The sequence below is a fragment of the Mustelus asterias genome, chromosome 14, assembly GCF_964213995.1.
Source record: "Mustelus asterias chromosome 14, sMusAst1.hap1.1, whole genome shotgun sequence".
Taxonomy (NCBI): domain Eukaryota; kingdom Metazoa; phylum Chordata; class Chondrichthyes; order Carcharhiniformes; family Triakidae; genus Mustelus; species Mustelus asterias.
The window spans coordinates 2,380,546-2,393,314 of record NC_135814.1 but is presented as its reverse complement, the minus strand read 5'-3'; the positions used below and the strand labels follow the sequence as shown (position 1 = coordinate 2,393,314).

At 48.3% G+C, this 12,769-nt stretch overlaps 1 protein-coding gene across 7 annotated transcripts in view; it reads left to right on the top strand.

Moving 5' to 3' along the window:
- The window catches only part of tns1b (tensin 1b), a 668,363-nt gene extending 659,402 nt beyond the window's left edge, over positions 1-8,961 (top strand). For all 7 annotated transcript variants that reach the window (XM_078227754.1, XM_078227753.1, XM_078227751.1 and 4 more), the window contains 2 exons: positions 80-109; positions 2,700-8,961. In XM_078227754.1, the coding sequence (XP_078083880.1) occupies positions 80-109; positions 2,700-2,841 (172 nt within the window). In that variant the 3' untranslated portion in view covers positions 2,842-8,961. The remainder of the gene's footprint in view (positions 1-79; positions 110-2,699) is intronic.
- The last annotated feature ends 3,808 nt before the right edge of the window (positions 8,962-12,769 follow it).

The window sequence follows — 12,769 nt, the reverse complement described above, 5'->3', positions numbered from 1 at the left end:
AACCCCTCTGCAAGCTGACGTCTGAGAGTTTTTAGAATGCTGTGGTAATCCCTGGAATTCTGATTCTGCTCTATTACAGATGGACAAAGACCGATGGAGCAGCCTCAAAGTGAGTATATCGAGCTGGCATTGGGGAAAATACTCAGTTTTGATTTAAAATGGATCTGTGGTAGTGAGGGGATACTGACCTCAGATTCTGCAGCTTGTATTACACTCCCTCAGGGTGAGTGTGGGTTTGTGTGTGAGAGAGAGGTGAGTGTATGTTTTTGAGAGAGAGAGGCAAGTATGGGTGTATGTGTGTGAGAGAGAGAGAGAGGTGAGTGCGCGTGTGAGAGAAAGAGATGAGTGTGTGTGTGAGAGAGGGAGGTGTGTGTGTGTGTGACTGTGTGTGTGTGTGACTGTGTGTGTGTGTGACTGTGTGTGTGTGAGTGTGACTGTGTGTGTGTGTGACTGTGTGTGTGTGTGACAGTGTGTGAGTGTGACTGTGTGTGTGTGTGTGTGTGACTGTGTGTATGTGAGTGTGACTGTGTGTGTGTCTGTGTGTGTGTGAGAGTGTGTGTGACTGTGTGTGTGAGTGTGACTGTGTGTGTGTGAGAGTGTGACTGTGTGTGTGTGAGTGTGACTGTGTGTGTGTGACTGTGTGTGCGTGTGTGTGACTGTGTGTGTGTGTGACTGTGTGTGTGTGTGACTGTGTGTGCGTGTGACTGTGTGTGTGTGAGTGTGACTGTGTGTGTGTGTGTGTGTGAGTGTGACTATGTGAGTGTGACTGTGTGAGTGTGTGTGAGTGTGTGTGTGACTGTGTGTGACTGTGTGTGACTGTGTGTCTGTGTGTGTGTCTGTGTGTGTGACTGTGTGTGTTTGAGTGTGACTGTGTGTGTGTGTGTGACAGTGTGTGTGAGTGTGTGACAGTCTGACTGTGTGTGTGAGTGTGACTGTGTGTGTCTGTGTGTGAGAGAGAGCGTGTGACTGTGTGTGTCTGTGTGTGTGTGAGTGTGTGTGTTTGACTGTGTCTCTGTGTGAGAGAGTGTGTGAGAGTGACTGTGTGTCTGTGAGTGTGACTGTGTGTGTCTGTGTGTGTGTCTGTGTGTGTGACTGTGTGTGTGTCTGTGTGTGTGACTGTGTGTGTCAGTGTGTGTGTGTGAATGTGTGTGTCTGTGTGTGTGTGAGTGCGTGAGTGTGTGTGTGCGTGAGTGTGTGTGTGTGTGTGTGTGTGTGTGAGTGAGTGTGTGTGTGAGTGTGTGTGTCTGTGTGAGAGAGTGTGTGTGAGTGTGTGAGTGTGACTGTGTGTCTGTGAGTGTGACTGTGTGTGACTGTGTGTCTGTGTGTGTGTGACTGTGTGTGTCAGTGTGTGTGTCTGTGTGAGAGAGTGTGAGTGACTGTGTGTGTCTGTGAGTGTGACTGTGTGTCTGTGTGTGTGTGTGTGACTGTGTGTGTGAGTGTGTGTGTGAGTGTGTATGTCTGTGTGTGAGTGTGAGTGTGTGAGTGTGGGTGGCCGATATGAGTCGAGCTTTTCAGCAGCACTCTTCCCATTTAAGAAAAAGCTAAGACTTAATTACTGGCTAAATAAAAAAATGTTTGAATTATAATGAAGAGATACACATAGGAAATAGAAACGACTTCTATATATTCATTTACCTATTGTGTGGTTTGCCTCTTCACGTCATATAGAATGTTTCTCAGGACTTCCTTCAGAACTCTTGGCAGGTGGAAAGGGTTTGCGGCCGGGAAAGTTTGGGAAACCCTGACAGAGATTGATCAATTTGATTGGTTAATAATTTTATTATTGTATCATGTGACCAGCAGGACAGTGGAATGTGAACTCAAAGGAGTTTGGTCCATTTTCTGTCGCGCTTCCCATGAAAATCCAGTCCTGCTGAGGTGCTGGAAAAGGGTGAAGGAGCAATGCTGTCTTGGGTATCGTTCACTGAGACTCCAACTGAAAGAATTATTCATCCAGATTGTCCGTGTCTGTGATCGGGTGAAGGAGGGACTTGGACAGCCTCTCAGACCCAAAGCTGGAAGGATTAGCAATGGCCACGTCTGTTTAGCATGTCCTTCAAGAGGGAAGTTCCCTGCCCCCCTGTTCACGGCTCACACTCCGCCTTGCTACTTGCTGCAGTACCCCCCCGAATAGCCACACTGCTTGACCACCTGACGCGAAATCCAGAGCGTTGGCAGGTTTATAACTGAGAAATGGACCAATGAACCCATTGGTAACTTTCAGTGAAATGTCCTAACTTGTTAAACTGGCCAATGACAATCATTTGAGAGCCAGGAAATAGGGGCTGGTCAACCTGCCAGGATTATCCTGTCGTGCCCAGGGAGTAAAGATTCATCTCCGCACTATGTGGAGAAAGCAAGAGAAACATCATCGGGGTTTGAAAACAAACCGGGGGTATTTTCATTTCTGCCACACTCTTAATTCAAGCTTTGATAGGATGGAATGTTAGTGTGCGGAGAGAGAGTGTGCTTTCAGCTCAGAGGTGATGTGAAGATGAACAGTGATCAAAGCTGGCAAGTGAAGCAGTGTGTGGGCCCCAGTCAGTGCTCTGAGTGAGGATCGGGGTGTGGTAGAGGCAGTGACACTGGCACACCGTGCTGCTGCTTAAACCTTCCCCTCAGGTATGCTGAACAAAATGAAAACTCTGACTGTTTTATTTCTCTTCCTCCCGCCACAACCCCACCCCCAACCATCCCAGACTCTTTGGTTTTGTTGCCAGGAAGCAGGGCAGCACCACGGACAACGTCTGCCATCTCTTCGCCGAAATGGACTCCAACCAGCCGGCGGCCGCCATTGTCAACTTTGTGTCAAAGGTCATGATCGGCTTCCAAAAGAGATGAGCCCGATGTGTGAAAAATCAAATCACAACGACACAAATACTGTCTGGGTGATTGGAGGAGAGGGAGAAGGACTTGGAAATGAGAGTGAGAGAGTGGAAGTGAAGGATGGCGATGGGGTCTGGGGGTGGGGGGCTTGTGTCAGGGAGGGGGGAGGGGAGGGGAGGGAGTGATATCTTGTATATTGCACAGTCTCAAATGGAAATGGTGTTTGTCCTGTTTCCAGTGGAAGGAAAATATCAAAAGAGCAAGAGTATTTCTCGAGTGTGGGAGTTACCGTGTGAAGTATTAGCAGGTCATGGCGAGATGTTTAATTGTGACACTTTAATCGGCTTAACCAATTATGAGCACACTGTAACACTTCCACTTTAGCACGCTATAACAATTCCCTTGTTTCTGAGGAAGGAAACTCTCATTTCACAAATCCCAGCCCCCCTCCAAATCCATCAAAATCCATCTCTCCACAACACCAGATGAAAATCTGTGCTGGCTGCATGGATTTTGCAGGCATGGAGGGAATTATATGTAGATATATATTAAAATAATGGATGTAGCTTTCACTGGGAGTGTTGGCAGCTTCTGCTCACCAGCCCCTCTCTGTTCTGGGGAGTTTGTAAACTTTGGAGAGAGAGCATGAGAACTGACTATCACACTGCAGGGAGAGAGATTCAGCAATCTGCACCTTATCCAACTTTCCTTAGGATTCCAGCACTTAACCGAGATTTTCTCTTTGACTCTTGTCTGAATGTTTCACCCTCTCTCACATCCCTAATCGGACTGTCCTCTGTTGGAGGCTCCAGGCTTGCATCATTACATCGGGCAGCACAGACACACGTTAGAATCCTCACCCCAGCTTCACCCACTTAGCACTCAATGTCACTCATGGAAGGCAGTTGTTGGATTAGTAATCCAGAGATTGGCATCTCAATCCCAACATGACAACTTCGAGAATTTCAGTTAGACTTAAAAGTTTAAATAAAAATCTGATCTGGATGGAAATGCACATGAAGTCATCTGATTTACTGATGTCCATTAGAACTGTAGAAATTCCCACGGTGCAGAAGGAGGTTGTTTGGCCGATTGAGTCAGCACCAACTCTCTGAAAGAGCTTCATACCCAGGCCCTCCCAGGTGCCCCACCCAATAACCCCGTGCATTTGACATGCTAATCCAGCTAAACTACACATCTAAACATTTAGCAGGGCCAATGCACTTAACCAGCACGTCTTTCAGACTGTAGGAGGAAACCAACGCACCCAGAGGAAACCCACACAGACACGGGGAGAGCGTGCAAACTCCACACCAACAGTGACCCAAGCCGGGAATTGAACCTGGGTCCCTGGCGCTGTGAGGGAGGAGTGCTAACCACTGTGCCACCGTGTCACTCATTTACAGAAGGAAACCTGCCATCCTGACTCAGTCTGGATAACACCATACCCACATTCCCCCTCTGAAATTAACAAGACACCAGGTTGTATCTAAACCACGAGTTGATAACAAGACACGATTTTTCAGAACTTCCCTCTCTGTCCCACTCAATGGATCGATTGCGCCAAACATTTCAAACTGGTAAAACGCGGTCAGAATTTCGCTGCAAACCAGGCTTCAAAGGTCAAAACCTCGTGACAGCAGCCATCCACCTAATTGCTAACAACACAGATCGACACAGGAATCTCTTGCACTCCATCCACTGAGATAGACAATTATAAATTACATTTCATTTCATAACCTGAGCACAAAATCCAGGCTGATATTCCCAATACAGTACTGAGGGAGTGCCGCACTGTCAGAGGGTCAGTGCTGAGGGAGTGCCGCACTGTCAGAGAGTCAGTACTGAGGGAGTGCCGCACTGTCAGAGGGTCAGTACTGAGGGAGTGCCGCACTGTCAGAGGGTCAGTACTGAGGGAGTGCCGCACTGCCAGAGAGTCAGTACTGAGGGAGTGCCGCACTGTCAGAGGGTCAGTAATGAGGGAGTGCCACACTGTCAGAGGGTCAGTAATGAGGGAGTGCTGCACTGTCAGAGGGTCACTACTAAGGGAATGCTGCACTGCCAGAGGGTCAGTGCTGAGGGTGTGCTGCACTGTCAGGAGAACAGTACTGAGGGAGTGCCACACTGTCAGAGGGTCAGTACTGAGGGAGTGCCGCATTGTCAGAGGGTCAGTACTGAGGGAGTGCCGCACTGTCAGAGGATCAGTACTGAGGGAGTGCTGCACTGTCAGAGGGTCAGTACTGAGCGAGTGCCGCACTGTCAGAAGGTCAGTACTGAGGGAGTGCTGCACTGTCAGAAGGTCAGTACTGAGGGAGTGCTGCACTGTCAGAGGATCAGTACTGAGGGAGTGCTGCACTGTCAGAGGGTCAGTGCTGAGGGAGTGCCGCACTATCAGAGGGTCAGTACTGAGGGAGTGCCGCACTGTCAGAGGGTCAGTACTGAGGGAGTGCCGCACTATCAGAGGGTCAGTACTGAGGGAGTGCCGCACTGTCAGAGGGTCAGTACTGAGGGAGTGCGGCGCAGTCAGAGGGTCAGTACTGAGGGAGTGCCGCACTGTCAGAGGGTGAGTACTGAGGGAGTGCCGCACTGCCAGAGGGTCAGTACTGAGGGAGTGCCGCACTGTCAGAGGGTCAGTACTGAGGGAGTGCCGCACTGTCAGAGGGTCAGTACTGAGGGAGTGCCGCACTGTCAGAGGGTCAGTACTGAGGGAGTGCCGCACTGTCAGAGGGTCAGTACTGAGGGAGTGCCGCACTGTCAGAGGGTCAGTACTGAAGGAGTGCCGCACTGTCAGAGGGTCAGTACTGAGGGTGTGCCGCACTGTCAGAGGGTCAGTACTGAGGAAGTGCCGCACTGTCAGAGGGTCAGTACTGAAGGAGTGCCGCACTGTCAGAGGGTCAGTACTGAGGGAGTGCTGCACTGTCAGAGGGTCAGTACTGAGGGAGTGCCGCACTGTCAGAGGGTCAGTACTGAGGGAGTGCCGCACTGTCAGAGGGTCAGTACTGAAGGAGTGCCGCACTGTCAGAGGGTCAGTACTGAGGGAGTGCCGCACTGTGAGAGGGTCAGTACTGAGGGAGTGCTGTGCTGTCAGAGGGTCAGTACTGAGGGAGTGCTGTGCCGTCAGAGGGTCAGTACTGAGGGAGTGCCGCATTGTCAGATGGTCAGTACTAAGGGAATGCTGCACTGCCAGAGGGTCAGTAGTGAGGGAGTGCTGCACTGTCAGAGGGTCAGTACTGAGGGAGTGCCGCACTGTCAGAGGTTCAGTACTGAGGAAGTGCTGCACTGTTTAGGTCATGTTATACAATGGTTCCATCAGCACAACAATACACTATCTGAAGAGTAGTGGACTTTATCCCTGGATTCCTGGGCAATATTTACCCTTTAACTGACATTAAATGGAGATGATCAGTTTGTGGGATCTTGCTGTATGTAAAGCTACATTGCAGCAGTGTCTACATTTCAAGCATGTTGTCATTATGCTAAAAAGTTCAGGGATGCCCTTATTTTGTGAAGGCCCCAAAGAAATGTCCCCATCAAACACTCCCAGGACAGGTACAGCACGGGGTTAGATACAGAGTAAAGCTACCTCTACACTGTCCCCATCAAACACTCCCAGGACAGGTACAGCACGGGGTTAGATACAGAGTAAAGCTCCCTCTACACTGTCCCCATCAAACACTCCCAGGACAGGTACAGCACGGGGCTAGATACAGAGTAAAGCTCCCTCTACACTGTCCCCATCAAACACTCCCAGGACAGGTACAGCACGGGGTTAGATACAGAGTAAAGCTCCCTCTACACTGTGCCCCTAACTGCATCCATTCTAACTTTGAAACAATCCGTCTCACAGTTAGAATTGCATAACCACTTCGACGGTCGAAATTGTTAGAATTCCTCAGCAGCCAAAATGATCCCCATGTTGTTTAGGTGACTCTAGCTGGAGCTTACTGTTTATCTGGAGACTATCTGTCCCTTCCCCCTGGGTGTATTGGAGTTGGACTGGTTCACACAAGCTCAGTGTTGACAGTCACTCCTACTATTTGAAGGCACATTATCGCCCTCCAGTGGCTGTGACTAACTCCTTCAACACAGCAAGAAAAACCGAACGCTGGGCCATCAGCTCTTCAACTTTGATGACTTTGTGGAGTGTAACCCTCCCCCTGTTAAAAGATCTCTGATCCGAATCATCTGGACCCGTTTCAGCGTGCTTCTGAATGAGTGAATGTTCACAATGCAATATCATTGCGCCTCATGATATTTGATACGTTCTGACCCAGAAAGGTTTTGGAACTTTCTTCTTAAGCTTCTTTTGCCACACGGACTGTATGCTGCTGCTGTAAATACCGGGGACACTGCAGTCCCTGTCTATGTGTGTGACACTAATACAAGCTGCAAGACATTGTAAACCTATATAACCTGCAGCAGAATTATCTATAAAAAATGCTTTAAAAGAATTATCTCAAAACTCAGAACTATGTGGAGAGATGTTTTATTTTTTGAACTTTAAACTGTCTAACTCTGAGGTGCAGCACAGTTGCTCAAAACCACTCCAGTAATGTTCTGCTCAGCAGTATCTCCGCAGTACCATTCCTCCTTTAAACTGAGCTGCGTTGCTCCCGGGGCTGCACTGGGATGGTTCCCGATTTTAAACTCAGCAAGTGGAATGCACCTCCAAATTACTAACGTGTAACACCTGTACGTATCGCATAACCCTGGTTGCAAATATACTCCCCCAACACACTATGCTCTGCAAGAGTCAAGAGTGTGGAACTGTATCCCAGTGAGAGTCTGTGAGTGTGGAACTGTATCCCAGTGAGAGTCAGTGTGTGTGGAACTGTATCCCAGTGAGAGTCAGTGTGTGCGGAACTGTATCCCAGTGAGAGTCAGTGTGTGTGGCACTGTATCCCAGTGAGAGTCAGTGTGTGTGGAACTGTATCCCAGTGAGAGTCAGTGTGTGTGGCACTGTATCCCAGTGAGAGTCAGTGTGTGTGGAACTGTATCCCAGTGAGAGTCAGTGTGTGTGGAACTGTATCACAGTGAGAATCCGTGTGTGGAACCCGTAACCCAATGAGGGTCAGTGTGTGTGGAACTGTACCCCAGTGAGTGCCAGTGTGTCTGGATCTGTATCCCAGTGAGAGTCAGTGTGTGTGGAACCCGCACCCCAGTGAGAGTCAGTGCATGTGGAACTGTACCCCAGGATGTGTGGAACTGCATCCCAGTGAGAGTCAGTGCGTGTGGAACTGTATCCCAGTGAGAGTCAGTGTGTGTGGAACTGCATCCCAGTGAGAGTCAGTGTGTGTGGAACAGTACCCCAGTGAGAGTCATGTGTGTGGAACTGTACCCCAGTGAGAGTCAGTGTGTGTGGAACCCGTACCCCAGTGAGAGTCAGTGTGTGTGGGACTATATTGCAGTGAGAATCCGTGTGTGAAACCCATAACCCAATGAGGGTCAGTGTGTGTGGTACTGTATCCCAGTGAGAGCCAGTGTGTGTGGAACTGTATCCTAGTGAGAGTCAGTGTGTCTGGAACTGTATCCCAGTGAAAATCAGTGTGTGTGGAACCTGCACCCAGTGAGAGTCAGTGTGTGTGGAACTGTATCCCAGTGAGAGTCAGTGTGTGTGGAACTGTATCCCGGTGAGAGTCAGTGTGTGTGGAACCTGTACACAGTGAGAGTCAGTGTGTGTGGAACCTGTATACAGTGAGAGTTATTTTCCTCCTCAGGAGAATTCTAAAGCAAAATATCGATTAGCAAAGTCCTCCACATTCACAGGCCTGATCACCAGATGATCAAATATCTGCTTCCCTGCTTGAAATTCATTCTTGTAATGTATAACTTTTTTAAAAAATCACAATTATATGGTTGTCCAATGAAAGCAGTGGAAAATCTGATGAAATATTGATTTCATTCCTGTTTTTTCTTTGCTATTCTATATCGTCTCTCTGTATAAGAAGATTGTGTATATCAAAAAAAGCTGCTATACTGAGTTTAAAAAGCGAGTAATTGGTCAAAACTTAACGAGACAATTTTGAGTAAGTTGTGGAGCTGGTACTGCTCTGTTCTGTGTAAGATGTATGTCTGTTATTGCTGGTGATTGTTATCATTAATCTTTTACATATATTAATATATATTTAGAGGGTGGAGTTGTGCAGTGATTTCTAACCCGCACAACATTGAGAGTGGAATATTTATCTGGTGTTTTCCCTTGTGTAAATGTAGCTTTGGATGTTGATGCTGTATGGTTTCACGACGTATCAGAGAACCAAAGCATCTTGTTTTATTAATTTCTCCTCATCACATGCTGGCCTGATAGAGCTGGAGACAACCCTGCCCTCGGGCCCAATCTCCCTTCTTCAATCACTGGGCAGGCCTGGCCTCTGGAAATGGACAAATTGTGACACAGGGAACATGGATCAATCCCTACATCGCCTGACTTTGCTTCTAAAGGTGTGGGAGCTTTCACCTTTCAGTACACTTGACCCACTCTGTATACCCAGCACTTTTGTCCATGTTGAATCCAGTTGGTGACTTTACCCAGGTGTTTGTATACCTCAGTGTGGCCTCGCAGTGGAGGTGGGACCAGGAGCATGATGAGAGAAACTTGCATTGCGATGGCTCCATGATGTGTTTCCACCACCCAGTAATCTTCATGGATCTGAGGTCTGAGCGATACTGACCACAAAATCAACAAGAGCAGGAAACCACCAGCTACAGGAAGCCCCGACTCGGGGTCATGTTGCTGACACTGAGGGGAGATGGTGTCACCGCTGGTGTAATAGAACATAGAACAGTACAGCACAGAACAGGCCCTTCAGCCCACGATGTTGTGCCGAGCTTTATCTGAAACCAAGATCAAGCTATCCCACTCCCTATCATCCTGGTGTGCTCCATGTGCCTATCCAATAACCGCTTAAATGTTCCTAAAGTGTCTGACTCCACTATCACTGCAGGCAGTCCATTCCACACTCCAACCACTCTCTGCGTAAAGAACCTACCTCTGATATCCTTCCTATATGTCCCACCACGAACCCTATATTTATGCCCCCTTGTAATAGCTCCATCCACCAGAGGAAATAGTCTTCGAACGTTCACTCTATCCCCTTCATCATTTTATACACCTCTATTAAGTCTCCCCTCAGCCTCCTCCGCTCCAGAGAGAACAGCCTTAGCTCCCTCAACCTTTCCTCATAAGACCTACCCTCCAAACCAGGCAGCATCCTGGTAAATCTCCTCTGCACTCTTTCCAGCGCTTCCACATCCTTCTTATAGTGAGGTGACCAGAACTGCACACAATATTCCAAATGTGGTCTCACCAAGGTCCTGTACAGTTGCAGCATAACCCCACGGCTCTTAAACTCCAACCCCCTGTTAATAAAAGCTAACACACTATAGGCCTTCTTCACAGTTCTATCCACTTGAGTGGCAACCTTTAGAGATCTGTGGATATGGACCCCAAGATCTCTCTGTTCCTCCACAGTCTTCAGGACCCTACCTTTGACCCTGTAATCCACATTTAGATTAGTCCTACCAAAATGAATCACCTCACATTTATCAGGGTTAAACTCCATTTGCCATTTTTCAGCCCAGCTTTGCATCCTATAATCCAGAGCTCCAGGATAATGCTCTGGGGACAAAGGTTCAAATCCCACCTGATATTTATCCAATTAATAAATCTGGAATATAAAGTTAGTCTCAGTAACAGTGACCATGAAACCATTGCCGATTGTTGGATAAACCCATCTGGTTCACTAATGTCCGTAAGGGAAGGAAATCTGCCGTCCTTACCCGGTCTGGCTGACACATGACTCCAGAGCCACAGCAATGTGGTTGACTCTTAACTGCCTCTGAAATGGCCGAGCGAGGCATTGAGTTCCAGGGCAATTAAGGATGGGGCAGCAAAGGCAGGTGATGCCAGTGACCCCAACAGCCCATGAAAGAACTTTAAACATTGTCTGGATGGTGAATAGTCAGCTGGCTGGCAATAAAGCCCAGCTGTTACCCGGAAAGGTGGCACAGGCGGAATGATGCCTCCATTAAATCCTTCAGCTGCTGACACTGGGGTGACAGAGGGCATTAATTCTGCCTCAGGCCATTGTGTCACGCACTTCACCACCGACACAGGGGCAGGCCGTCACCTCCACACTTTTTGTTTCGACAAATTATTCTGAGGGCCCTTCAACCTGTGGAGCCTTCACAATCACTGACCAACAACAGCAACACTGTCCTGTCCCAATGGGACTGCAAGATTCGATTGGTCTGCAGCTACACCCACTGTCCAGGATTGGACAGTACCCTGGAGGTAGCTTTTTCATTGGCTGACAACCGGAAGATCACAACCTACATTCCAGCAACGGATTTTCCAGCTCCCCAAACTGTAAATGACCCCAGCAAAATTCAAACCTAAACTGGACCCCAGTGAGAGACAGTGTGTGTGGAACTGTATCCCAGTCAGAGAAAGTGTGTGTGGAACTGTATCTCAGTGAGAGTCAGTGTGTGTGGAATTGTATCCCAGTGAGAGTCAGTGTGTGTGGAACTGTATCCCAGTGAGAGTCAGTGTGTGTTGAACTGTATCCCAGTGAGAGAAAGTGTGTGTGGAACTGTACCCCAGTGAGAGACAGTGTGTGTGGAACTGTATCCCAGTGAGAGAAAGTGTGTGTTGAACTGTATCCCAGTGAGAGAAAGTGTGTGTGTAACTGTATCCCAGTGAGAGAAAGTGTGTGTGGAATTGTATCCCAGGGAGAGTCAGTGTGTGTGGAGCTGTATCCCAGTGAGAGTCAGTGTGTGTTGAACTGTATCCCAGTGAGAGAAAGTGTGTGTGGAACTCTATCCCAGTGAGAGAAAGTGTGTGTTGAACTGTATCCCAGTGAGAGAAAGTGTGTGTTGAACTGTATCCCAGTGAGAGAAAGTGTGTGTGGAACTGTATCCCAGTGAGAGTCAGTGTGTGTGGAACTGTATCCCAGTGAGAGTCAGTGTGTGTGGAATTGTATCCCAGTGAGAGTCAGTGTGTGTGGAGCTGTATCCCAGTGAGAGTCAGTGTGTGTTGAACTGTATCCCAGTGAGAGAAAGTGTGTGTGGAACTGTATCCCAGTGAGAGAAAGTGTGTGTTGAACTGTATCCCAGTGAGAGAAAGTGTGTGTTGAACTGTATCCCAGTGAGAGAAAGTGTGTGGAACTGTATCCCAGTGAGAGAAAGTGTGTGTTGAACTGTATCCCAGTGAGAGTCAGTGTGTGTGGAACTGTATCCCAGTGAGAGTCAGTGTGTGTGGAACTCTATCCCAGTGAGAGTCAGTGTGTGTGAACTGTATCTCAGTGAGAGTCAGTAAGTGTGGAACTTGTATCCCAGTGAGAGTCAGTGTGTGTGGAACTGTATCCCAGTGAGAGTCAGTGTGTGTGGAACTGTACCCCAGGGAGAATCAGTGTGTGTGAAACTGTATCCCAGTGAGAGTCAGTGTGTGTGGAACTGTATCCCAGTGAGAGTCAGTGTGTGTGTAACTATATCCCAGTGAGAGTCAGTGTGTGTGAACTGTATCCCAGTGAGAGTCAGTGTGTGTGGAACTGTATCCCAGTAAGAGTCAGTGTGTGTGGAACTGTACCCCAGTGAGAGTCAGTGTGTGTGGAACTGTATCCCAGTGAGAGTCAGTGTGTGTGGAACTGTATCCCAGTGAGAGTCAGTGTGTGTGGAACTGTATCCCAGTGAGAGTCAGTGTGTGTGGAACTGTATCCCAGTGAGAGTCAGTGTCTTTTTGAAACCCATAGCCTTACCCTCTTGGTCTAACTCACTTCTGCTCTCTAGTTCACTTGCATGTGACTTACAGACAAGGGGTGTCTCTCATCAGGTACAATTGGGTATTGCCCATCTCACACAGTTTGTTTCCCATCCAACATTTCCAGGACAGATACAGCACAGGGTTAGATTCAGCAAAAGTATATACCAGTGATAAGGAAGGACT